This window comes from Thunnus thynnus, chromosome 16 (genome assembly GCF_963924715.1).
Source record: "Thunnus thynnus chromosome 16, fThuThy2.1, whole genome shotgun sequence".
NCBI classification, from domain to species: Eukaryota; Metazoa; Chordata; class Actinopteri; order Scombriformes; family Scombridae; genus Thunnus; species Thunnus thynnus.
In genome coordinates this window covers 4,251,607-4,278,308 of record NC_089532.1, presented here as the reverse complement: position 1 = coordinate 4,278,308, position 26,702 = coordinate 4,251,607, and the positions used below count along the sequence as shown (strand labels likewise).

Sequence of the window (26,702 nt, the reverse complement as noted above, 5' to 3'; positions counted from 1 at the left end):
AGACACGTCCCCCAAGAACACCTCAATGCCCCCTTTCAAAAATATTACTTTCAACAGCCCCTGATGTTCTCTGAATGTCCCCTGGGGGGCCGTACTGCCCCGGTTGAGAAACGCTAAACTAGAGTAATCTTGTAATCAATACATCTCGTCTGAGATCAGTTGTGTTGTTTGTTTGTTCAGCCTCATGTCTACATGACAACAGTCTGCACAACAACTCAAAGTCTTGTCGTCTGTAATTGCCCTTAAATAACGATGATATCTTGAAATAAAAGATATATCAAATAGATGTAAACTGTGAATTTGATCAACTTGTCAAACCTCATCAATCAAACCTGTAAAATTCTTTATAATGTTGATGTTTCTGTGTATTACTGTTAGAAAATGAGGACGATTTACAAGCAATGATTTTCTGAATGGTGTAAAAGAGGAGGCCTAACATTAATCAGAAATAAAAACAAGTCTTACATCTTCAAGAATCAGGCAGAGAAAGCAGTGCTCAGTTTAGTTTTGGTGATGATCAACTTCAGGTTATAGAAATATGTAAATGTTTATAGATGTGTTTGTTATATTTTAGATTATGTTTCAGGAATATGTGAATATAAAAGATTAAAAAGGAAAAGATTCATTCAAATGGTAATTAGATATTCTTTGGGAATTCATACATTTGCACCATGTTAATTGAGATGTGGGGTTGGATTCATGTTAGATGGAAGGCTAGTATTGAGAGTTTACAATAATATGATATTTGATTTACCAAGAGTTGTTAAAAGTAAATGTGTACGAAAATGTGCAGAAGATATCTGACAATCACCAAAAACTGAGATTTATTTATAAAGGAATACAAACGTGAAAATATGTTGAATATAATCTGTCTGAGAGTAAAAAATCACTGTGCAGAGATAAGATGTGACATACTGACTCAGCATTTTGAAACAAATTATGTTCTGTGTTTTTATCAAGGAAAAGGAAAAGACGACACCCCCCACCATCCAGGAGCTTGTTGTTGGAAGTAGTTCTGAGATAGAAACAAAGTCAACACACTCACCAGTGGCTGTCCAGACCAGTCCACCTACAACTATCCAACCTGCAGACGCTTCAGCTCCTCCTCTCCCTGCAACAAGAGACAAAGATAAAAGGAAAGAAAGGAGTGAGAAGCTCAGAAGGCTCCAAGACAAGTTCAGGACATATAAGAAGTAAGAGTGATGGGCAGAAGGTTTTCTGCATCTTTATACGTCCACTTTTCCACTTTAGTTACTTTTCAGATGAAGATTTGACATAATTTGACACAACCTTTTTGGCTTTTGACGTCTTACAAAAAGCAGTGTGTAGTCGGGGTCACATTTCACATGTCTATGAGTTGTTAACAGCTCCTCCAAATAGTGATTTTACCTCTAAACTTCTCACATTGTTTCATTTCAATAAATGTTCAAATTAAGGGTGGGCTATACATCAAATATACTCAATGTATCTATTATAACAGTACTTTATTTATCTTTATTTAACTTTATTGTAACAGCAGTTCATTTAGTAGTTTAGTATTTTAGTAGTTTACAGTAGTTTAGAGGAGATTTCAATACATCAAGATATATATTGTTTATTGCAATATAATCTAAAAATATTGCAATAATTTTATAGACCATGTTACACAGCACTACTTCAAAGTTAATATTGCTCCTTGAAATACAATCAGCACAATAATTTGTGCCATGTTGGATTTTAATATGTTATACAGGGTTCTTTGTTATTTGGATTAGTCTATTATGAACTGTTAACAGGCTGCTCCTGACCTGCCTGGGTTGCAGAGTTATACTCAATGACCCAGGTGATGATGAATGCGTGTCGCAAATTCTTACAATTGCAAATGTTTCAGTTGATGCTATCCTTTAAAGTTAAAGTTAAATTTAAAGTTGGTATTCTAGTGTTAACTGCAGAAATAGCAGTTACTTGATTATTTGATAACTGCTCTCAGCCCTCATGTAGTCAGTGACTAGTGAGGAAATGCAGAGAAGCTGTGTCTGACTGACAGCTGATCTGTGCAGAAAAAAACACTGATTCTGATTGATCCTGTTGGTGTGTTAATGAAGTTATTACTGCTGGTAAAGACAAATGAACTCAGGACATCTAGTGGTCACATCAGGCACTGCAGAGTCTGACATGACAACACAAAATGGACACAAACCGAAGTACATTCATGGTGTCAGTGAACTTCATAGACACAATCAGACAAGATTTATTTCTGTAGGGAAGGTGGGCTGATAATTACAACTCATTAACACCAACATTCATGAACTCATGAATTGGGTTTCTGTTTGACATTTTAATTATAATAGTTTGATGTGTTTGTGTGCAGGTGAACACATGCAATGAATGAGTGTGAGGAGACAGAGGAGGGGGTCCATCCCTCTGAAACCCCTCTGTGTGGGCAACATGACAACCAGACCAAAGCTCAGAGGTGAGATGAGGATCTCTGACTGTTTAAAATGACTTTTTCTCTGTAAGATTTCTCCTGTTTGCTCCTGAGTCACAAAGCAACATTACTCCACCATCTTTAGTCAGAGTCAAAGATGTGACTCAAACGCTGTGTGTGTGTGTGTGTGTGTGTGTGTGTGTGTGTGTGTGTGTGTTGTGTTCAGTACACCCCCGTTGCTCGTTCCGACTCCATCCACATCTGCCTCACTCATTGTTACTTTATAATATTAGTATCTATGTTGGTTAACGTGCTGCTTTGCTCTGTGACCTGTGTAAACAAGGAATAACTGTTCCTCCATTCAATACATCTCTGGTTTCAGCAGCTTGTTTTGTCAGCTGATCATATTTACATTTATTTTTTCTGTCACTTGTATCCACACTGACAGACACTTGAATCAGTAAAATCAACTGACTTTTCTTCAAGATCAAAATGAGCACAAATGTTCGAGCCAGAAATGATTCAGTGTGAACAGAAAACATTATTCCTGAACTTTTCTGATGTCTATCTGGTAGTTGTGTATCCAGCAGTTGTTGTGTCTGGATGGCTGATATTCTCATGTTGGGTCTTCTTCATCAACTTTAGTTTTGGTCTTTCTTGATCTGCTTTGCTGTGGTTTCATTTATATCTTTATAATATAAGGTGTTCCTCCTTCTTTTTTTCATGACAAAGAACAAAATGATTTTCTGAATGATTAGTGTCAGTGCAGACTACAAGATTTTTGCCAGAATTAGCCCAGACAAATTTTGTAAATCTGAGACAAAAACCCTTGAGTTTGCACATAATCTACGTTGACAAAACAGAATTTTGTTTCCATTTCAGTCAATTTCCTATTAATTCATCTTTATTCATATATTTATATATTATAACATAACTATGATTATTATTTTCAGCGGACCAGGCTTTGGTGATTCTCTCTTCTCACATCCATTGAAGAAGGTTGCAACAGCTGATGGTGATTCATTCTGGTCTTCAGACAGTGGGTGAGTCAAACCTGTAACTCACATATTGATTCTTTAACACACTTTATGCAATATATTGATGAAACTGTCAACATAATTATAACTCTGTGTGAGAAGAGGAGAGAAATCATTCAGTGGCCACAGAATCAAGAATAAATCTGTTATTGATTTTATTCATAATCACTTTATAAGCATCTTCATCATCACTTCATCACTTGTCAGTGTGATACTAAATCCTCCTCTATTATATGATTCTCTGATGTACCAAACGTTGATGTAGCAGAATTTTGTTTCCATTTCAGACAATTTCCTATTAATTCATCCATATTTATATATTTATACATTATAAATGTATTAGATTGTTGTTAAGTCCACATTCATTATTCCTGGAGGTTTAAATATTTCCCACAAATAAATTGAACTTATAATTATATATGTTCTTGCAGAATAACATACCACTGAATAAACTGTAAGAATGATTTAAAGTATGTACAATATGGCAGATCCATATCATCAATCCATATCTCTGATTGGTTATTCCTTCATGTGATCACTTGAGAGTTGCTCTTACTGTGAATGTTACTTTTACACTTTGCTTTAAGTTGTCTCTTGATAAATGTGTCTTATTGTTCAGACTCAGCAAACAGTTGTTTTACTCCTCAGTTGTTTCTTTACAGCGTTCTGAAGTTTGATAAATACGGGTCCAGACCTTATGGAGACATAAACTTGTGTATCATCATCACAATAAGTGAAGTCTACATTGAGTCTGTGGAAGAAAATGTTGTTGGTTCATATTCATTTTTATATGGAACCATTTTAATTGTCTTGTTTATTTGAGGTTGTTTTTACAGCCACATGCATATTAACTAACTATTGAAGACAATCTGTATATATCATATATCTCCTTCCATGTGTTCTTATGTCTCTGTCTGAACGCCACCTCCTGCCAACTCCTTACAACACCTCTGATCTCCTCAGTATCAGTACAGATAGAAGTGATTTCCTCAAGAAAGTTGATCAAATGTTTTGTGCTCCTTGTCCTAAAAGTGGAACCAAATTTGCATCAGTGTGAGAATTTTTGTCCAGTTGGTAGTGATTTCCTTCTCTGAGATGTTTGATAAATATAGACCTGGACCAGCTTTGCTTCTCTGTTGCTTATTTTCTTCCAAAAAAATCATTTAAGGATCCTTTTGATTGAAATAATATACAGTCACACATTAAATCCATAACCTCCTTTGGATTATTTCACACACTTTTTAATATTTGAAATGAAGTTGTTGTTGATTGTAATGTTTATTTTCATACTTATGAAGAAGTGTCATAACTATGATTATTACTTGCTGCAGGCTGGGCTCTCTGGAATCTCTCTCCTCAGATTTAAAGAAGGATTCATTTCGGTCTTCAGACAGTCGGTGAGTCAAACCTTTAACCCGTATATACAATCTTTCACACACTTTTTATGAATCCATTTTTAGTAAACTTTTTTGATATCTACTTCAAAGTTTCTGTTCATCCAATCCAATAGCCGTACAATTGTATTGCAGAAGTATTAAAGAAGTAAGACTTTACTAACAGTAAAATGTTACTGCATTCTTAGATATTTTGCACAAACAAACACACGCACACACACACACACACACACACACACACACACACACACACAGACAGACAAATGAACTCAGGACATCTAGTGGTCACAGCAGGCAGTGCAGAGTCTAACATGAGAACACAAACTGGACACAAACCTAAGTACATTCATGGTGTCAGTGAACTTCATAGACACAATCAGACAAGATTTATTTCTGTAGGGAAGGTGGGCTGATAATTACAACTCATTAACACCAACATTCATGAACTCATGAATTGGGTTTCTGTTTGACATTTTACTTATAATAGTTGGGTGTGTTTGTGTGCAAGTGTATGCTTGCAATGAATCAGTTTGAGGAGACAGAGGAGGGGGTCCATTATTCCATTAACATTATTCCTGAACTTTTCTGATGTCTATCTGGTAGTTGTGTATCCAGCAGTTGTTGTGTCTGGATGGCTGATACTCTCATGTTGGGTCTTCTTCATCAACTTTAGTTTTGGTCTTTCTTGATCTGCGTTGCTGTGGTTTCATTTATATCTTTATAACTAGAAACAGTGTGTTCTATTAAATGGTAAAAAAAAATCCATCTCAGTTAACACAGAGAAAAGTGTTCCTTAATGGTGAGACCTTCTATTTGCTATACTCATAAATGATCTTCCATCAGTCTGCTCAGAGTGTAATAATAATAATGATAATGATAATGATAATGATAATGATAATGATAATAATAATAATAATAATAATAATAATAATAATAATAATACTGATTAAAATTTCAGTTTTATTCCAGCACTTGATATCAGCAAGACAAAACAAATCAATAACAACAGAGTCTGTATTTATCAAACTGCTAAAAGTTAATATTAGACTTAAGTGAAAGATAAAAGTTGACAAATAAAAATTATTGATCAAACTTGTGTTGATATAAAATGTTGTTAAATGTCAGAGAGCTGCAGAGGTCTGTTAAGTTGGTTCAGAGTAGATCTTAGATGACTGCAGTACAGAAAACAGAGCCGAGCCTCCGTTTTCTGTCTGATTGTACAAAATATAATTGGTTGTGATGAATAATATGTTAAGCAGCATCATTATAAATAGAGAAGTTTTAGTCTATTATTTGTCTTTGAACATTTGACAGGATGTTACATCACTTTTTCCTGTTTTTTAGCATTTATCAACAAACAATCAGAAAACATCTGGTGAATCTGTCAACATCATTAAAATCATTCAGTGGACACAGAATCAAGAATAAATCTGACATTGATTTTATTTGCAGTCACTTTCTAATCATCTTTATTATCTGAACTTGTCAGTGTGATACTAGATTCTCCTCCATTATATGATTTCTCTGACGTATATCAGACGTTGACGAAGAAGAATTTTGTTTCCATTTCAGCCAATTTCCTATTATTTCATCTCTATTTATATATTCATATATTATAACATAACAATGATTATTATTTGCAGCCGGCTGGACTTCATTGAATCTCTCTTCTCACATCTATTGAAGGACGTTGCAACAGTTGATGATGTTTCAGTCTTGTCTTCAGGCAGTGGGTGAGTCAAACCTGTAACTCACATATTAATTCTTTAACACACTTTTTGCAATCCAGACATTCTAATTTTCCACTCTGGTGGCTTTTCTTTTGTGTCTGTCAGAATCTCTCTGGGAAGCCTGGCTTCCTCTGGATCCAGCTGTGTGTCCAACCAGAGTGAAGAGTCAGAAGAACGCTATATAACCTTTAAAAAGAAGTAAGGCATAACAGTAAAATTTCAGTGTATTCTTAAATATTTGTATATGCACACACACACACACACACACACACACACAGCATTAGAGATCAAAACAAACAACATAACTCGCAGCTTAAATCTTGGTCCAGTCTGTGTGCAGTTTAAAGTAAGTCTTTTGTTTCTGTGTGGAAAAAGTAAATGTTTTACATGAACACAGCACGCTGGTTAGGCTAATAAAACCACAGCTGTCTGTATGTAGCCTAACTGTCTAACTGTTTCTCTTAGTTTGCCATGTATCTTAAAATCTGGCAAATTCTTGTAAATGTAGCTACTGGCTGAGACCCGCCCCCCAGCAGCAGAGAGAGGAGGACAGGAAGAAGGACTAATACTGACCGATGTCTGTCCTCTTCATTCTTTCTAAACTTCACTCAGTACTTTGATGTCAGAAACATTATTTATTTATTTTATTGACATGTTATTTTTGTTTCCAGTCAGATGTTATTGAGTTTTGTTGCTGCTCTAGAAACAATATTTAGTCATATTTTAAATATAAATCAATTAATCCCAACCAATCCTGTTATGAATGTATTATTTTTTTAAATAATATATTTTTGAAAAGCAATTCTTTAATAATGAAAAAGAACTGATAATATTATTGATAAAGAACAGGATCAATAAGGAGTATTGATAAGAGTAGCAGTATAAATAAAATCCTAACGATACCCATCCCTAATTATGATAATGCAGCCAATACACATAATTCACAAGGATTCCAACAACAAACTAGGAATATAATATGAAGAAAGTCAATGAAATGCCTCTGCTCATCCCAGTATTAAGTTATACCTGTTTTTAATTCAGATTGTATCGGCTGCATTACATATTGTATGTGTTGGATGACAAATTAGTGGGTAGATTTATTTAATGGTTCTGGTGGATTTTGATGTTTTGTGATAGAAGTGGCTCTCTGACTGACTGTGTCCTGCCAGTGCAGCTCCCATGAAAAAAATAGTGAAGACCAGTGAAATAGAGATACTTCAGTCTGGACCAAAGTGGTTGAGCTTGCTAACCCCACTGGGCTCCACTGCTAGCATGGCTAAAATAAGCCAAACGTGCCATTAAACTACTGTATCTGGACATTAGCTTGGTGTATTTGTATAGTTGTACTTGTGTATGTCATAAACATCAGTGATGTTTTTAAAATAAAAAACTTTCATGACAAAGAACAAAATGATTTTCTGAATGATTAGTGTCAGTGCAGACTACAAGATTTTTGCCAGAATTAGCCCAGACAAATTTTGTAAATCTGAGACAAAAACCCTTGAGTTTGCACATAATCTACGTTGACAAAACAGAATTTTGTTTCCATTTCAGTCAATTTCCTATTAATTCATCTTTATTCATATATTTATATATTATAACATAACTTTGATTATTATTTTCAGCGGGCCAGACTTTGGTGAATCTCTCTTCTCACATCCATTGAAGAAGGTTGCAACAGCTGATGGTGATTCATTCTGGTCTTCAGACAGTGGGTGAGTCAAACCTGTAACTCACATATTGATTCTTTAACACACTTTTTGCAATATATTGATGAAACTGTCAACATAATTATAACTCTGTGTGAGAAGAGGAGAGAAATCATTCAAGTGGCCACAGAATCAAGAATAAATCTGTTATTGATTTTATTTATAATCACTTTATAAGCATCTTCATCATCACTTCATCACTTGTCAGTGTGATACTAAATCCTCCTCTATTATATGATTCTCTGATGTACCAAACGTTGATGTAGCAGAATTTTGTTTCCATTTCAGACAATTTCCTATTAATTCATCCATATTTATATATTTATACATTATAAATGTATTAGATTGTTGTTAAGTCCACATTCATTATTCCTGGAGGTTTAAATATTTCCCATAATTTGAATTTATTATTATATATGTTCTTGCAGAATAACATACCACTGAATAAACTGTAAGAATTATTTAAAGTATGTACAATATGGCAGATCCATATCATCAATCCATATCTCTGATTGGTTATTCCTTCATGTGATCACTTGAGAGTTGCTCTTACTGTAAATGTTACTTTTACACTTTGCTTTAAGTTGTCTCTTGATAAATGTGTCTTATTGTTCAGACTCAGCAAACAGTTGTTTTACTCCTCAGTTGTTTCTTTAGAGCGTTCTGAAGTTTGATAAATACGGGTCCAGACCTTATGGAGACATAAACTTGTGTATCATCATCACAATAACTGAAGTCTACATTGTGTCTGTGGAACAAAATGTTGTTGGTTCATATTCATTTTTATATGGAACCATTTTAATTGTCTTGTTTATTTGAGTCTGTTTTTACAGCCACATACATATTAACTAACTATTGAAGACAATCTGAATATATCATATATCTCCTTCCATGTGTTCTTATGTCTCTGTCTGAACGCCACCTCCTGCCAACTCCTTACAACACCTCTGATCTCCTAAATATCAGTACAGATAGAAGTGATTTCCTCAGTTAAGAAAGTTGATCAAATGTTTTGTGCTCCTTGTCCTAAAAGTGGGACCAAATTTGCATCACTGAGAGAATTTTTGTCCAGTTGGTAGTGATTTCCTTCTCTGAGATGCTTGATAAATATAGACCTGGACCAGCTTTGCTTCTCTGTTGCTTATTTTCTTCCAAAAAAATCATTTAAGGATCCTTTTGATTGAAATAATGTACAGTCACACATTAAATCCATAACCTCCTTTGGATTATTTCACACACTTTTTAATATTTGAAATGAAGTTGTTGTTGATTGTAATGTTTATTTTCATACTTATGAAGAAGTGTCATAACTGTGATTATTACTTGCTGCAGGCTGGGCTCTCTGGAATCTCTCTCCTCAGATTTAAAGAAGGATTCATTTCGGTCTTCAGACAGTCGGTGAGTCAAACCTTTAACCCGTATCTACAATCTTTCACACAGTTTTTATGAATCCATTTTTAGTAAACTTTTTTGATATCTACTTCAAAGTTTCTGTTCATCCAATCCAATAGCCGTACAATTGTATTGCAGAAGTATTAAAGAAGTAAGACTTTACTAACAGTAAAATGTTACTGCATTCTTAGATATTTTGCACAAACAAACACACACACACACACACACACACACACACACACACACACACACACACATACACACACACACACAGACAAATGAACTCAGGACATCTAGTGGTCACATCAGGCAGTGCAGAGTCTGACATGAGAACACAAAATGGACACAAACCTAAGTACATTCATGGTGTCAGTGAACTTCATAGACACAATCAGACAAGATTTATTTCTGTAGGGAAGGTGGGCTGATAATTACAACTCATTAACACCAACATTCATGAACTCATGAATTGGGTTTCTGTTTGCCATTTTACTTATAGTAGTTGGGTGTGTTTGTGTGCAGGTGTATGCTTGCAATGAATCAGTGTGAGGAGACAGAGGAGGGGGTCCATCCCTCTGAAACCCCTCTGTGTGGGCAACATGACAACCAGACCAAAGCTCAGAGGTGAGATGAGGATCTCTGACTGTTTAAAATGACTTTTTCTCTGTGAGATTTCTCCTGTTTGCTCCTGAGTCACAAATCAGCAGCAACATTACTCCACCATCTTTAGTCAAAGTCAAAAATGTGACTCAAACGCTCTGTGTGTGTGTGTGTGTGTGTGTGTGTGTGTGTGTGTGTGTGTGTGTGTGTTGTGTTACAGCCCAGAGCAGCTGCATGAACCAGACTCTCAGGTATTCAGTAAACCTATGGTGCGCATTCGGGCTCTATCCAGATCTGCCTCAGCACCAGAGTAAGTCACCATTCTGTTACTTTATAATATTAGTATCTATGTTGGTTAACGTGCTGCTTTGCTCTGTGACCTGTGTAAACAAGGAATAACTGTTCCTCCATTCAATACATCTCTGGTTTCAGCAGCTTGTTTTGTTAGCTGATCATATTTACATTTATCTTTTCTGTCACTTGTATCCACACTGACAGACACTTGACTCAGTAAAATCAACTTACTTTTCTTCAAGATCAAAATGAGCACAAATGTTAGAGCCAGAAATGATTCAGTGTGAACAGAAAACATTATTCCTGAACTTTTCTGATGTCTATCTGGTAGTTGTGTATCCAGCAGTTGTTGTGTCTGGATGGCTGATATTCTCATGTTGGGTCTTCTTCATAAACTTGATTTTTTCTGTCGTTCTTGATCTGCTTTGCTGTGGTTTCATTTATATCTTCATCATCACTTGTCAGTGTGATACTAAATTCTCCTTCATTATATGATTTTTCTGATGCACCAAACGTTGATGTAGCAGAATTTTGTTTCCATTTCAGACAATTTCCTATTATTTCATCCATATTTATATATTTATACATTATAAATATATTAGATTGTTGTTCATTTCACATTCATTATTCCTGGAGGTTTAAATATTTCACACAAATAAATTGAACTTATAATTATATATGTTCTTGCAGAATAACATACCACTGAATAAACTGTAAGAATTATTTAAAGTATGTACAATATGGCAGATCCATATCATTAATCCATATCTCTGATTGGTTATTCCTTCATGTGATCACTTGAGATTTGCTCTTACTGTAAATGTTACTTTTACACTTTGCTTTAAGTTGTCTCTTGATAAATGTGTCTTATTGTTCAGACTCAGCAAACAGTTGTTTTACTCCTCAGTTGTTTCTTTACACCGTTCTGAAGTTTGATAAATACGGGTCCAGACCTTATGGAGACATAAACTTGTGTATCATCATCACAATAACTGAAGTCTACATTGAGTCTGTGGAACAAAATGTTGTTGGTTCATATTAATTTTTATATGGAACCATTTTAATTGTCTTGTTTATTTGAGTCTGTTTTTACAGCCACATACATATTAACTAACTATTGAAGACAATCTGAATATATCATATATCTCCTTCCATGTGTTCTTATGTCTCTGTCTGAACGCCACCTCCTGCCAACTCCTTACAACACCTCTGATCTCCTAAATATCAAATGTTTTGTGCTCCTTGTCCTAAAAGTGGGACCAAATTTGCATCACTGTTAGAATTTTTGTCCAGTTGGTAGTGATTTCCTTCTCTGAGATGCTTGATAAATATAGACCTGGACCAGCTTTGCTTCTCTGTTGCTTATTTTCTTCCGAAAAAATCACTTATCATATCTTTTGATTGAATTAATGTATGTATCTATATGTATATGATGGTACAAGATTAATGTTACGGTGAGAAGTAGGTGGAAACTACTTTAAAAACTTGTGTGACAACAGAAGATAAATTATTCAGTCAATCACTCAGTCATTTCATGTTTGTGCTTTCTTTCTTGTCTAACAGAGTCTCTGTGGATAGCGGATCCTCTGAAACCAGCTGTGTGTCCATGAAGAGTGACAGCTCACGAAGAACCAGTGAAAACTTTAAAGGGTAAGGGCCTGAATAAACCAGGAACTTAAAACATTATTATTCACAGTGAATTAAATTTAATCCTATGGAGTCATCATGATCAGTGGATATGGTTGAGCGATCTATGCTTCCACCATCCTGTTCTTTTGTTTGATACTGAAAACAGAATTTTTGCTTTCCTCTATCACTCAGGTATGAGATAAACACTGATCAATGTGTCTATACAGGAATCTGTGAACACATTTAGATATTGTTTAGGAATTACTAATATTGTGAGATTATGGAATATGATGGTTGATTTTGAGTTAATAGGACAGCTGGAGTATGAATTTGTGAATCTCTAAAAGTGAAAAGTGAAGGTGGAGTTGTTCAAATATAGTGTAAAGTGTAAATGTGGGTGGAAGATGTCTGACCAAAGCAAAAACTGACATTTATTTATAAATGAATACAAATTAGAAAAATATGTTGAACATAATCTGTCTGAAAGTAAAAGATCACTGTGCAGAGAAAAGATGTGGCATACTGACTCAGCATTTTGAAACTGTGTGCTGTGTCAATTATGTTCTGTGTTTTTATCAGGGAAGAGGAAAAAGACGAGCTCCCCATAACCCAGGAGCTTGTTGTTGGAAGTAGTGCTGGGATGGAAACAAAGTCAACACCAGTGGCTGTCCCGACTAGTCTGCTTACAACTATCCAGCCTGCAGACGCTTCAACTCATCCTCTCCCTGCAACAAGAGACAAAGCTAAAAGCAAATGGGGAACAAAGATGTTCAGAAAGGTCCGAACCATGTTCATGAGAAACGAGGAGTAAGTTGCATGGGGGTTTTCTACAACTTTGTACTTCTACTCCACTACAAGTACTTTTTATTTCACTACATTTATTTGATAGTTTTACACAAATGAAAACATGCTAAGCTTATAATAATACAACACAAATAACAAATAAACTTCTCATGGTTTCATTCAATAAAATGATCACAAAACAAAAGGAAATATTTCCTCTCCCATTAATCTTCTCACAACCCCTCAGTAGGCTTGATTACTGTAACGCTGTCTTCACAGGTCTCCCTAAAAAATCCATCAGAGAGCTGCAGGTGATTCAGAAGGCTGCTGCTCGAGTCCTCACTAAGAAGAAATTGGATCATATGACTCCAGTTCTCAGATCTTTACACTGCTTCCTGTCTGTCAAAGTATCGATTTCAAAATACTACTGTTGGTTTATAAAGCTCTCAATGGTTAAGGGTCAAAATACATTTTGGATCTTCTGCTATGTTATACACTACCCAATCAATCAATCAATCAATCAATCAACCAGTGTTTGAAACGATTGACCATGACATCCTAATCAATGGTCTTGAAAAGTGGGTTGGTCTTTCTGACTGTGTGTTAAATTGGTTCAAAACTTACATCAAAGGGAGAATGTTTTATATCAGCCTTGGAGATCATGTGTCTTAGAAATATGACAACTGCTATGGGGTTCCTCAATGGAGCTGTTTCGGTCCGTTATTATTCTCACTGTACATGCTGCCACTTGGTGACATCATCAGAAAGCACAATGTATGTTTCCGTAGTTTCGCCGATGATACACAACTGTACATATCCATAGAACCGAATGATGCTGCAGCTATAAACTCCATGCCCAACTGTCTGTTAGTAATAAATAAATGGATGAGCAATAACTCCTTAAAATTAAATGAGGATAAAATTGAAATCCTTCTCGTTGGCCCCAAAACAAAAAGAGAATTGCTGTTTAATAATCCGGGAAATTAACTCCCTGGATTGAATCTGAGGTCACAAGTCTTGGTGTTATCTTAGATTCAGATCTAAACTTCAGTTCACACATCAAAAAGGTGACGAAAACATCATTTTTTAACCTTAGAAACATAGCAAAAGCACAACCATTTATAAATCAAAAAGATGCCCGAGCTCACTAGATACTGGCTAGATTTAAGCTTTAATAAAAGTTTAAAACCTATCTCTTTACCCAAGTATTTCAATAACTTTACACTTGCACTCTGCTGTACTTTTTGATGCTTCAGCTTCACACTTATGCTCTACTACACTTTTTTAAAAATGTTATATTTTAAATTCAACATATTCTATGCTTTAACTTTTTATCATATTTGATTATTTGATTATCATTCAATATGCATTCTATGTATTTTAGTTTCACTTTATCAAGTGGGTGTTATTTTTATTTTATTTTCCATCTTATGTTACATTAATGTTTTTTACATGCTTTTACGTTCTTTTTATGTCTTTTTCATGTGAAGCACTTGGTGCATGTAATTTCTTTTGTTGTAAAGCACTTTGAGTAAAGTGCTTTAAATAAAGTAAATAAGTAATGATTAGTAATAAATGAAAAATAAAAAAATAAAAAATTTGTAATGATATATGTGTATGTGTATGATTATTTAAATAAATGAACAGTATAAGGCTTAGTTCAGAATGCCAATGTCAAGGAATTTCTAATTTCCTTGCTCTGATTTGGCTGCTATTTTGTCTTCTTAATGTCCCCCTCCACTGGAAAATATGTTTTTCTTGTTGTTCCTTCAGTTGGATGTTTGAGCTTCACTGTACAGAATGATGTATGTGCAGAGTTCGACACTAGAAGGCTGTTTTCACATTTATCTGCAGAAAGTGGAAAGTTTCTCTGAGCTCACTGAAAATCTCATTTTAAGGGGCAGGCCTACAAGCAGGATCGGTGACATCACAAATAGTTTGGAAGCAAATCCTGGTCCAGTATTCAGTTTACACAAGTGTGATGTGGAAACTTAAAGCCTCCAGTGCACAAACACTGAGAATGGACTTCACAGTGAAGCAGGAGACACCTTGTGTCCAGCAGTTAAACTTTTAAAATGAAATATATTTGCATATTTATAGACTCTATTTTTTAAGAGGGAGAAGGAGGAGATGTAATTTTAAGGATTTTAACAAGATAATTGAACTTTTTTGTGGAAAAACCATATTATTCACAAACCATAGCAGAGTATTTTACATACATAAATACATACTTATAACATGTCTGTATAAAAAATAAATAAATAAATAAGTAAATAAATAAAAAATAAATATGCCTTAACAAAAGGGAACTTTGGACATCAAGAGGCAAAGGGGCGGGTGCTCGAGCACCCCCGCCCCGCCCCCTCTGTACATTCCTGACTGAATGTAATCTGAGATTTTGCAGAAACATCAGTAGGATTACTGATGTTCAGATTGTTGCTCACAGCTGCTGTGTGTCAGATTCTTTCCTTTGACTTTATTAATACCTGCAGCATCATACAGCAGCAGAAACGATAAATGCATCTTTAAACTGACAGAGAGATGTGCGCGTTTACGCACGTGGCACAGCAGCAGTAACTTCATTAACACGCCAACAGGATGGTAATTATTAATGTTCTGTGTTGTGCTATACATCAGACTGGTCAGCCAGATGTTACACACTGATTCCAGGTTTATACAGTTGAATTGTTTGTAATAAAACAGCCCTTCTGGATCAATCATGAGCTCCATTAGGCACAAAATGACATTTCAGTTTGAGGGCATTTTGGGTAAACAGCTGCATGTATATTTGACACTCAAGTAAGATGGTGATGATGAATGTCGATAGTGTCTGACTATCATGTCTCGTTCAATTAATCCCTGTCGCGGGTTCGCTTTCAAGGAGGTACCAATGATGGCTCAGACGACGAGAAAACTTCAGTGTGGTGATTTTTTATTCACACCAAGTTCCCAAACAAGAGTGGCAAAAATATTTATAGTGCAGAGGTGGAAAAAACCCAATAACAAAAAAAGGTATTTACAAGACAGGTTTCACACTGGCAGCTCGTCACCCACATTGCTACTCAGCCAAGAACCAAAAACCCAACAACCCTAAATGAGCAAAGCTCCCCTTATATCCTCTTAGCCCCTCCCCCGGGCAAACCAATTAACAAATTATAGCGTCCTACGGTCAAATTTGGCAACACAACAAACATAAAATCAGAAATCAATGATATACTTTGCATAAAGGAAAATGGCACTAATCGCCCTCCATACAGCTATAGCCAAATACCCCCAAACCAGAATAAATCATAAAATATCAGTCCATTCAATGTTAATGGTATGGTCCACGGTCACATGACCCTCTTAAGTGTGCCACCAAGCGCTATTTATGGTGTGTCCAGGAAGTGCCTCAGTTTTCCTGTGTGTCATAAGTTAGTGAATACTGAGTAGTTGACCGCAGTCCATTTCTAAAAGTAAAGGAAGAATGAAGAGGAAAGCGGTTCCCTGGTGGACAGATGAATGTAGTAAAATAGTGAAAGAGAGGAATAGAGCTCTCAGGTTAATAAGAAGAACTCATAATGTACAGAATTTAATCAGATATAAGCAAGAGCAAGCAAGGGTAAGGAAAATTATACGTAAAGCAAAAAGACAAAGCTGGCAGACTTTTTGCAATAAAATAGGAAGATCAACACCTGTGGGAGAGGTTTGGGGCATGATTAGGAGCATGAGAGGAATCAGAGGGGAATGGCAGTATCCAGCACTGAAGATGGGGGAGGAAGCAGCAGTATCTGATGAAGAGAAGGCAGAGATGATATCGAAAGCATTTATTCAAATCCATAGTTCTGATAATTTGACTGAGAAGGGAGGAAGGGAAATGACTTGTAATTTGGAAATGTTTGGCTCATCCTGGAAGTTTTGAGAGAAGGGAAATTACTAACAGTGCAATGGATGCTCCGTTTACATTGGAAGAAATGAAGAGGGCAATAATAAAGTCTGGACTAACATCTCCTGGGAAGGATGAAATCTGTTATGTTATGTTAAAACATTTAGGAGTTTCAGCATCTATGAAACTGCTAGCTCTTTATAATAAAGTATGGGAAGTGGGGAAAATTACCAACTAGTTGGAAAGAGGCAGTGATTATTCCTATCAGGAAACCAGGGAAGGACGCATCAAATCCAATGAACTATAGACCGATAGCACTCACATCACATGTAGGTAAGATAATGGAAAGAATGATTACAGAAAGATTAGGACTTTTTATGGAAAGCAGAGGAATTCTTTCACCTCATCAGAGTGGATTTAGGAGGGGTAGAGGAACTATGCACCCTGTTATATGTCTGGAAACAGAAAGAATCTGTAGTGGCAGTTTTTTTTGATGTGGAAAAGGCATATGATATGGTTTGGAAGGAGGGGTTAATGATCAAATTAAATATGATGGGAATAGCGGGAAGAGCATATAATTGGATTAAAGACTTTTTATTTAATAGATTTATTCAAGTCAGAATCGGGACAGCCTTATCAGGAAGATATATGGTAGATAACGGTACCCCTCAGGGCAGTGTTATTAGCCCAATACTCTTTTCCATCATGATAAATTATGTATTTTCTCAAGTTCAGGATGATATTGGACGATCATTGTTTGCTGATGATGGAGCTTTGTGGAAAAGAGGAAAGAATATAGATCATATTATAAATAAACTCTTGGGGGTTTAAGTTTTCAGTTGAAAAAACCAAAACATTAATGTTCACTAAAAAGAGAGGTGTTGGCACACAGATAAAGATATATGGACAAAGAATAGAGAAAGTGAAAGTCTTCAGATTTTTGGGTGTGTGGTTTGATGAAAAGTTAACATGGAATGAACATATTCATAAGATAACAACCAAGTGTAAAAAGACACTAAATGTAATGAGATGTTTAACAGGATCAGAATGGGGAGCAAGCAGATCTGCAATTAAAAATATCTATGTCGCGCTGATTAGAGCAGTATTAGATTATGGATATATTGCCTACGGTTCAGCAGCAAAAACATCATTAAAGAAGTTGGAAGTGGTGCAAGCTCAAGCGTTAAGACTTTGTTGCGGTGCTTTAAAAACGACTCCTGTATCTGCTCTTCAGGTTGAGATGGGTGAATTGCTGCTGATGATGAACTACTGGACAAATCTTCAAGGGTATTCTGAAGATCACAATCCAACAAAAAAAGTACTTCTTCCATGCTGGGAGAGAGAAAGAGCCAAAAGGGAATGTTTCGTGTGGAGCAGTGAAACAATTGCTAAAGATATGTCGTTAAATCAGAAAAAATATATCCCTACAGTGCCATTATCAGTAACACCACCCTGGTTGTTCCCCTCAAGGTCAATTGATTTCTACATTCTGGAAAAAGTGCAGGTACATAAAGATTTTGGAAATATTGCAGTTTTGGTTGAAGATAGGTTACAAACATTATATCAAACATTCATACCAGTGTACACAGATGGATCCAAGGATCCTAACACAGGGAGCACAGGCTTTGCCTTGAGTATACCAACCTTAAAAGTTTCTGTGAATAGAAGAACATCAGATCATTTGTCAGTTTATACAGTCGAGATGATAGCAATTGCAACAGCATTACAGTGGATAGAAGAGTTGCAAATTAAAAAGGTTATTCTTTGTACAGATTCATGTTCTGCATTAATGTCATCACAGTCATATACATCTCACAGTAGGCAGGATATAGTTAATGAGGTATATGAAACTCTGTACAGATTTAAAAATATGAATATTTTGACAACATTTATATGGGTACCAGCACACAGAGGGATTAAGGGCAATGAAATGGTAGATGCATTAGCAAAACAGGCACTGAAGCATGAGGAGATCATGGAAATTTCACTCAGTAAATCTGAAGCAAAAGGAATAATCAAAAGAAACATCATTAAAGAGTGGCAGCACAGATGGGATACAACAAATACAGGACGACACCTCTATGCAGTACAGAGAGAAGTGGGCCCAGCGAGGTCAGCTAAAAGAAGCACCAAAGAGGAGAACATCTTAACAAGGCTGAGGGTAGGACACACCAGACTAAATAAAACACTGCATTTAATAAACAAACATCCCTCAGGATTATGTGACCTATGTCAAATAGAGGAGTCAGTGGAACATGTCATTTTGCACTGCAATAAGTATTCTCGAGAGTGAGAAGTATTAAGGAGAGAAATCAGGATGATTGGAGGGGATTGATAGCATTGAAGTGCACCAGTTGCACTTTCACTTTTGGAGGAACATCGAATATAATTTGTAGATATCCTTTAATCGTCGATTTTTATTAATTTATTTATTTTGGAAGTTTAAGAGGGCAGACTTTTATCTGAAATGTCAGGATATCAGTCTCATATGAAATACTGTCGAATAACTTTATTCTAAATTGTACTTTCGCTGAAGGAAACAAACAACATAACTAAGAAGAAAAGGGGATGTGATGAACTAAACCAGGAAGAGACTCTGGTTTCTGTTGACTTGTTAGTGCTGTTCTGCCGCAGTTGAACTTGCACTCCTGTGTCGCAGTGTGTCTCACCCTTTAAAGGTATTGTAACTACGCTTTATATACTTTCATGAATCTTCTTGCCAGTCTTAATATATCGTATATAGGATTAGCAGTAGAAATCAACCGTTAAAGTGGAATATTTTCATTTTCAGCAGTATAACAGTATTTCCGTTATTCGTCAAATCGAAGGGGGAAAATATGTCGCAGCTCAAAATAAACGCATACAGAATGTATTCAGGATGCAGACAGTAAAGTTATTTAACAACGAGCAGAGGCTGTTTTCAGTGTTTCAGGCTTTTCTCCACAGCACAGAGATTTGTCCATAATACAATCTTGAAGAGAACGCACAAGTTTGTGTGACTTTCGCTAGCGGAGGTGAAAACAGAGCTCTACAAAATCACAAATCATCTTCCGTGTATTTTGCTTCTTTCACTTCTCTCTAGTATTTCGCATCTATTATGTAACATATTGAAATATCCATCAAAAACCAGCTGTTAATGTGGTTCAGGCAGGTCTGTAACGGGTTAGAACAGTGGTTCTCAACCTTTTTTAGGCCAGCACCCCCCCATCCATTATCCAGGTCTCTTACCGGCCCCCATCAATTAAAATGTAGGCTAATTGTCTCCTCTGAATATTAATGTTGATTATTATTCTGTGTTATATCATTTTTAGAAAGCATGCCATTGGATGCCAGATAACAGATTTGATTTAACAGTTGGAATATCATTATCATTAGTTCGTTGAGAGGAGGGGCTGTTTCAGCCAGTAGCTAGAAATTTACAGGAGTTTGTTTTAATATACGTTACAAAGTAATAACACCAACAAATAGAGCAGAGGAGAGAACAGAGAAGTTAGCGCGACCATAAATGACAACAAAACGCGGCAGAGACTCAGCATGGTTCACCCGTGTGTCTGTTCAGCTCAACTCAAGTGTATGCTTGCAATGAATGAGTGTGAGGAGACAGAGGAGGGGGTCCATCACTCTGAAACCCCTCTGTGTGGGCAACATGACAACCAGACCAAAGCTCAGAGGTGAGATGAGGATCTCTGACTGTTTAAAATGACTGTCCTCTCTCTGTGTTGTGTTCAGTAAACCTATGATGCGCATTAAGGGTCCATTCAGAGCTGCTGCCTCACTGTCACCGTAAGTCACCATTCTGTTACTTTATAATATTAGTATCTATGTTGGTTAACGTGCTGCTTTGCTCTGTGACCTGTGTAAACAAGGAATAACTGTTCCTCCATTCAATACATCTCTGGTTTCAGCAGCTTGTTTTGTTAGCTGATCATATTTACATTTATCTTTTCTGTCACTTGTATCCACACTGACAGACACTTGAATCAGTAAAATCAACTGACTTTTCTTCAAGATCAAAATGACCACAAATGTTAGAGCCAGAAATGATTCAGTGTGAACAGAAAACATTATTCCTGAACTTTTCTGATGTCTATCTGGTAGTTGTGTATCCAGCAGTTGTTGTGTCTGGATGGCTGATATTCTCATGTTGGGTCTTCTTCATCAACTTTATTTTTTCTGTCGTTCTTGATTTGCTTTGCTGTGGTTTCATTTATATCTTCATCATCACTTGTTAGTCTGATACTAAATTCTCCTTCATTATATGATTTTTCTGATGTACGAAACATTGACAAAGCAGAATTTTGTTTCCATTTCAGACAATTTCCTATTAATTCATCCACATTTATATATTTACTGTGAGTTTACCATAATACAATAATTGATTTACCAAGAGTTGTTAAAACATAATGTAATGTGTACAAAATGGGCAGAAGATATCTAACAAATGCCAAAAACTGAGATTTATTTATAAAAGGAATACAAATGTGAAAAATATGTTGAATATAATCTGTCTGAGAGTAAAAGATCACTGTGCAGAGATAAGATGTGACATACTGACTCAGCATTTTGAAACTGTGCATTGAAAATTATGTTCTGTGTTTTTATCAGGAAAAAGCAAAATATGAGCCCCCCCACCACCCAGGAGCTTGGTGTCGGAAGTAGTGCTTGGATGGAAACAATGTCAACACACCCATCAACGGCTGTGCCTTTTAGTCTGCATACAACTATGTGGCGTCCAGACGCTTCAACTCTTCCTCTGTTTATGAAGTAAGAGTCATGGGCAGAAGGTTTTCTGCAACTTAATACTTCACCTCCACTACATTTCAGAAGGAAATGTTGTACTTTTTACTGTTAATTCTATTCTAACAGTACTTTATTGAACTTTATTCTAACAGTACTTTATTTAGCTCCTTTATAAAGGTACTTTATTTAACTCTATTATAACAGTACTTTATTTAACTCTATTATACAGTTAAATAAAGTACTGTTATGCCACTGTAAGTCACCGTTATGTTACTTTATAATATTAGTATCTATGTTGGTTAACGTGCTGCTTTGCTCTGTGACCTGTAAACAAGGAATAACTGTTCCTCCATTCAATACATCTCTGGTTTCTTTGTATTTACTATACTCATAAATGATCTTCCATCAGTCTGCTCTGAGTATAATAATAATAATTATTATTATTATAATAACAAATAATAATAATAATAATAATAATAATGATTAAAATTTCTGTTTTATTCCAGCACTTGATATCAGCAAGACAAAACAAATCAATAATAACAGAGCCTGTATTTATCAAACTGCTAAAAGTTAATATTAGACTTAAGGGAAAGATAAAAGTTGACAAATAAAAATTATTGATCAAACTTGTGTTGATATAAAATGTTGTTAAATGTCAGAGAGCTGCAGAGGTCTGTTAAGTTGGTTCAGAGTAGATCTTAGATGACTGCAGTACAGAAAACAGAGCCTCCGTTTTCTGTCTGATTGTACAAAATATAATTGGTTGTGATGAATAATATGTTAAGCAGCATCATTATAAATAGAGAAGTTTTAGTCTATTATTTGTCTTTGAACATTTGACAGGATGTTACATCACTTTTTCTTTTTTCAGCATTTATCAAGGATGCAAACAAACAATCAGAAAACATCTGGTGAATCTGTCAACATCATTAAAATCATTCAGTGGACACAGAATCAAGAATAAATCTGATATTGATTTTATTTGCAGTCACTTTCTAATCATCTTTATTATCTGAACTTGTCAGTGTGATACTAGATTCTCCTCCATTATATGATTTCTGTGACGTATATCAGACGTTGACAAAGCAGAAATTTGTTTCAATTTCAGACAATTTCCTATTATTTCATCTATATTTATATATTATAACATAACAATGATTATTATTTGCAGCTGGCTGGACTTCAGTGAATCTCCCTCCTCAGATTCAAAGAAGAAGGTTGCAACAGGTGATCGTTATTCAGTCTGGTCTTCAGACAGTGGGTGAGTCAAACCTGTAACTCACATATACATTCTTTATGCAATATATTGATGAAACTGTCAACATAATTATAACTCTGTGTGAGAAGAGGAGAGAAATCATTCAAGTGGCCACAGAATCAAGAATAAATCTGTTATTGATTTTATTTGTAATCACTTTATAGGCATCTTCATCATCACTTCATCATTTGTCAGTGTGATACTAAATTCTCCTCCATTATATAATTTCTCTGATGCACCAAATGTTGATGTAGCAGAATTTTGTTGTTGTTTCTCTTTCATTTATAATTTCCTATTAATTCATCCATATTTATATATTTATACATTATAAATATATTAGGTTGTTGTTCATTTCACATTCATTATTCCTGGAGGTTTAAATATTTCCCACAAATAAATTGAACTTATAATTATATATGTTCTTGCAGAATAACATACCACTGAATAAACTGTAAGAATTATTTAAAGTATGTACAATATGGCAGATCCATATCATCAATCCATATCTCTGATTGGTTATTCCTTCATGTGATCACTTGAGAGTTGCTCTTACTGTAAATGTTACTTTTACACTTTGCTTTAAGTTGTCTCTTGATAAATGTGTCTTATTGTTCAGACTCAGCAAACAGTTGTTTTACTCCTCAGTTGTTTCTTTACAGCGTTCTGAAGTTTGATAAATACGGGTCCAGACCTTATGGAGACATAAACTTGTGTGTGATCATCACAATAACTGAAGTCTACATTGAGTCTGTGGAACAAAATGTTGTTGGTTCATATTAATTTTTATATGGAACCATTTTAATTGTCTTGTTTATTTGAGGTTGTTTTTACAGCCACATACATATTAACTAACTATTGAAGACAATCTGAATATATCATATATCTCCGTCCATGTGTTCTTATGTCTCTGTCTGAACGCCACCTCCTGCCAACTCCTTACAACATCTCTGATCTCCTAAATATCAGTACAGATAGAAGTGATTTCCTCAGTTAAGAAAGTTGATCAAATGTTTTGTGGTCCTTGTCCTAAAAGTGGGACCAAATTTGCATCAGTGTGAGAATTTTTGGCCAGTTGGTAGTGATTTCCTTCTCTGAGATGCTTGATAAATATAGACCTGGACCAGCTTTGCTTCTCTGTTGCTTATTTTCTTCTGAAAAAAATCATTTATTATGTCCTTTGTTTGAAATAATGTATGTATGTATACGTATATGATGGTGCAAGATTAATGTTAAGGTGAGAAGTAGGTGGACACTCCTTTAAAAACTTGTGTGACAAAAGAAGATAAATCATTCAGTCAATCACTCAGTCATTTCATGTTTGTGCTTCCTGTCTTGTCTAACAGAGTCTCTGTGGATAGCGGATCCTCTGAAACCAGCTGTGTGTCCATGAAGAGTGACTTGTCACGAGGTATCAGTCCAGACTTTAAAGGGTAAGGGCCTGAATAAACCAGGAACTTAAAACATTATTATTCACAGTGAATTAAATCTAATCCTATGGAGTCATCATGATCAGTGGATATGGTTGAGCGATCTATGCTTCCACCATACTGTTCTTTTGTTTGATACTGAAAACAGAATGTTTGCTTTCTTCTATCACTCAGGTATGAGATAAACACTGATCAATGTGTCTAGACAGGAATCTCTAAACACATTTAGATATTGTTTAGGAATTATTAATATTGTGAGATTATGGAATATGATGTTTGATTTTGAGTTGATAGGACTGCTGGAGTATGAATTTGTGAATCTCTAAAAGTGAAAAGAGGAGGTGGAGTTGTTCAAATATAGTGTAAAGTGTAAATGTGGACACAAATGGGCGGAAGATGTCTGATCAAAGCAAAAACTGACATTTATGTATAAAGGAATATAAATTAGAAAAATATGTTGAATCTAATCTGTCTGAAAGTAAAAGATCACTGTGCAGAGAAAAGATGTGACATACTGACTCAGCATTTTGAAACTGTGTGCTGTGTAAATTATATTCTGTGTTTTTTTTATCAGGAAAACGGAAAAGACGAGCTCCTCCACCACCCAGGAGCTTGTTGTTGGAAGTAGTGCTGAGATGGAAACAAAGTCAACACCAGTGGCTGTCCCGACTAGTCTGCTTACAACTATCCAGCCTGCAGACGCTTCAACTCATCCTCTCCCTGCAACAAGAGACAAAGCTAAAAGCAAATGGGGAACAAAGATGTTCAGAAAGGTCCAAACCATGTTCAGGAGAAACGAGGAGTAAGTTGCATGGGGGTTTTCTACAACTTTGTACTTCTACTCCGCTACAAGTACTTTTTACTCCACTACATTTATTTGATAGTTTTACACAAATGAAAACATGCTAAGCTTATAATAATACAACACAAATAACAAATAAACTTCTCATGGTTTCATTCAATAAAATGATCACAAAACAAAGGAAATATTTCCTCTCCCATTAATCATCTCACAACCCCTCAGTAGGCTTGATTACTGTAACATTGTCTTCACAGGTCTCCCTAAAAAATCCATCAGAGAGCTGCAGGTGATTCAGAACGCTGCTGCTCGAGTCCTCACTAAGAAGAAATTGGATCATATGACTCCAGTTCTCAGATCTTTACACTGCTTCCTGTCTGTCAAAGTATCGATTTCAAAATACTACTGTTGGTTTATAAAGCTCTGAATGGTTAAGGGTCAAAATACATTTTCGATCTTCTGCTATGTTATACACTACCCAATCAATCAATCAATCAATCAATCAATCAATCAATCAACCAGCGTTTGAAACGATTGACCATGACATCCTAATCAATGGTCTTGAAAAGTGGGTTGGTCTTTCTGACTGTGTGTTAAACTGGCTCAAATCATTCTTGGAGATCATGTGTCTGAGAAATATGACAACTGCTATGGGGTTGCACAAGGGAGCTGCTTCGGTCCGTTATAATTCTCACTGTACATGCTGCCACTTGGTGACATCATCAGAAAGCACAATGTATGTTTTCATAGTTACGCCGATGATACACAACTGTACATATCCGTAGAACTGAATGATGCTGCAGCTATAAACTCCATGCCCAACTGTCTGTTAGTAATAAATAAATGGATGAGCAATTACTCCTTAAAATTAAGTGAGGATAAAATTGAAATTCTTCTCGTTGGCCCCAAAACAAAAAGAGAATTGCTGTTTAATAATCCCCGAAATTAACTCCCTGGATTGAATCTGAGGTCACAAGTCTTGGTGTTATCTTAGATTCAGATATAAACTTCAGTTCACACATCAACAAGGTGACGAAAACATCATTTTTTAACCTTAGAAACATAGCAAAAGCACAACCATTTATAAATCAAAAAGATGCCTGAGAAACAGCTCATGCCTTCATCTCAAACGGGTTAGACTACTGTAATGCACTTTTTACTGGCCTCCCGAAAAAAGTCACAGCTCATCCAAAACTCTGCAGCTCGGCTATTAACCAGAACCAAGAGAAGAGAACACATTTGTCCAGTTTAAGCTGCTCTGCACTGGCTTCCTGTAACATTTAGAATTTACTTTAAGGTCTTCCTCCTTACATACAAAGGACCAAACTATATCGCCAAATCCCTTGTTACCTATCTGCCTCCAAGAACACTGTGATCATCTGCTGCTGGTTTATTGGAGGTTCCTTTGTCGGTAACACTCTCAAACTATGGAACACACTACTCATAGATATCAGAGAAGCCAGCTCACTAGATACTCGCTAGATTTAAGCTTTAATAAAAGTTTAAAACATATCTCCTTACCCAAGTATTTCAATAACTTTACACTTGTACTCTGCTGCGCTTTTTGATGCTCAGTCAGCTTCGCACTTATGCTCTACTACACTTTTTTAAAAATGTTATATTTTACATTCTACA

The 26,702-nt window shown here is 35.6% G+C and overlaps 1 protein-coding gene across 1 annotated transcript in view; it reads left to right on the top strand.

Moving 5' to 3' along the window:
- LOC137199732 (uncharacterized) overlaps nucleotides 1-26,393 on the top strand; it is a 64,310-nt gene extending 37,917 nt beyond the window's left edge. The window contains exons 7-18 of the mRNA XM_067614235.1: nucleotides 4,776-4,841; nucleotides 6,482-6,571; nucleotides 6,674-6,766; nucleotides 8,194-8,283; nucleotides 9,610-9,675; nucleotides 10,192-10,293; nucleotides 10,490-10,579; nucleotides 12,127-12,213; nucleotides 12,772-12,999; nucleotides 24,185-24,271; nucleotides 24,843-25,070; nucleotides 25,325-26,393. Coding sequence (XP_067470336.1) covers nucleotides 4,776-4,841; nucleotides 6,482-6,571; nucleotides 6,674-6,766; nucleotides 8,194-8,283; nucleotides 9,610-9,675; nucleotides 10,192-10,293; nucleotides 10,490-10,579; nucleotides 12,127-12,213; nucleotides 12,772-12,999; nucleotides 24,185-24,271; nucleotides 24,843-25,070; nucleotides 25,325-25,334 — 1,237 coding nt within the window. The 3' untranslated portion in view covers nucleotides 25,335-26,393. The remainder of the gene's footprint in view (nucleotides 1-4,775; nucleotides 4,842-6,481; nucleotides 6,572-6,673; nucleotides 6,767-8,193; nucleotides 8,284-9,609; nucleotides 9,676-10,191; nucleotides 10,294-10,489; nucleotides 10,580-12,126; nucleotides 12,214-12,771; nucleotides 13,000-24,184; nucleotides 24,272-24,842; nucleotides 25,071-25,324) is intronic.
- The last annotated feature ends 309 nt before the right edge of the window (nucleotides 26,394-26,702 follow it).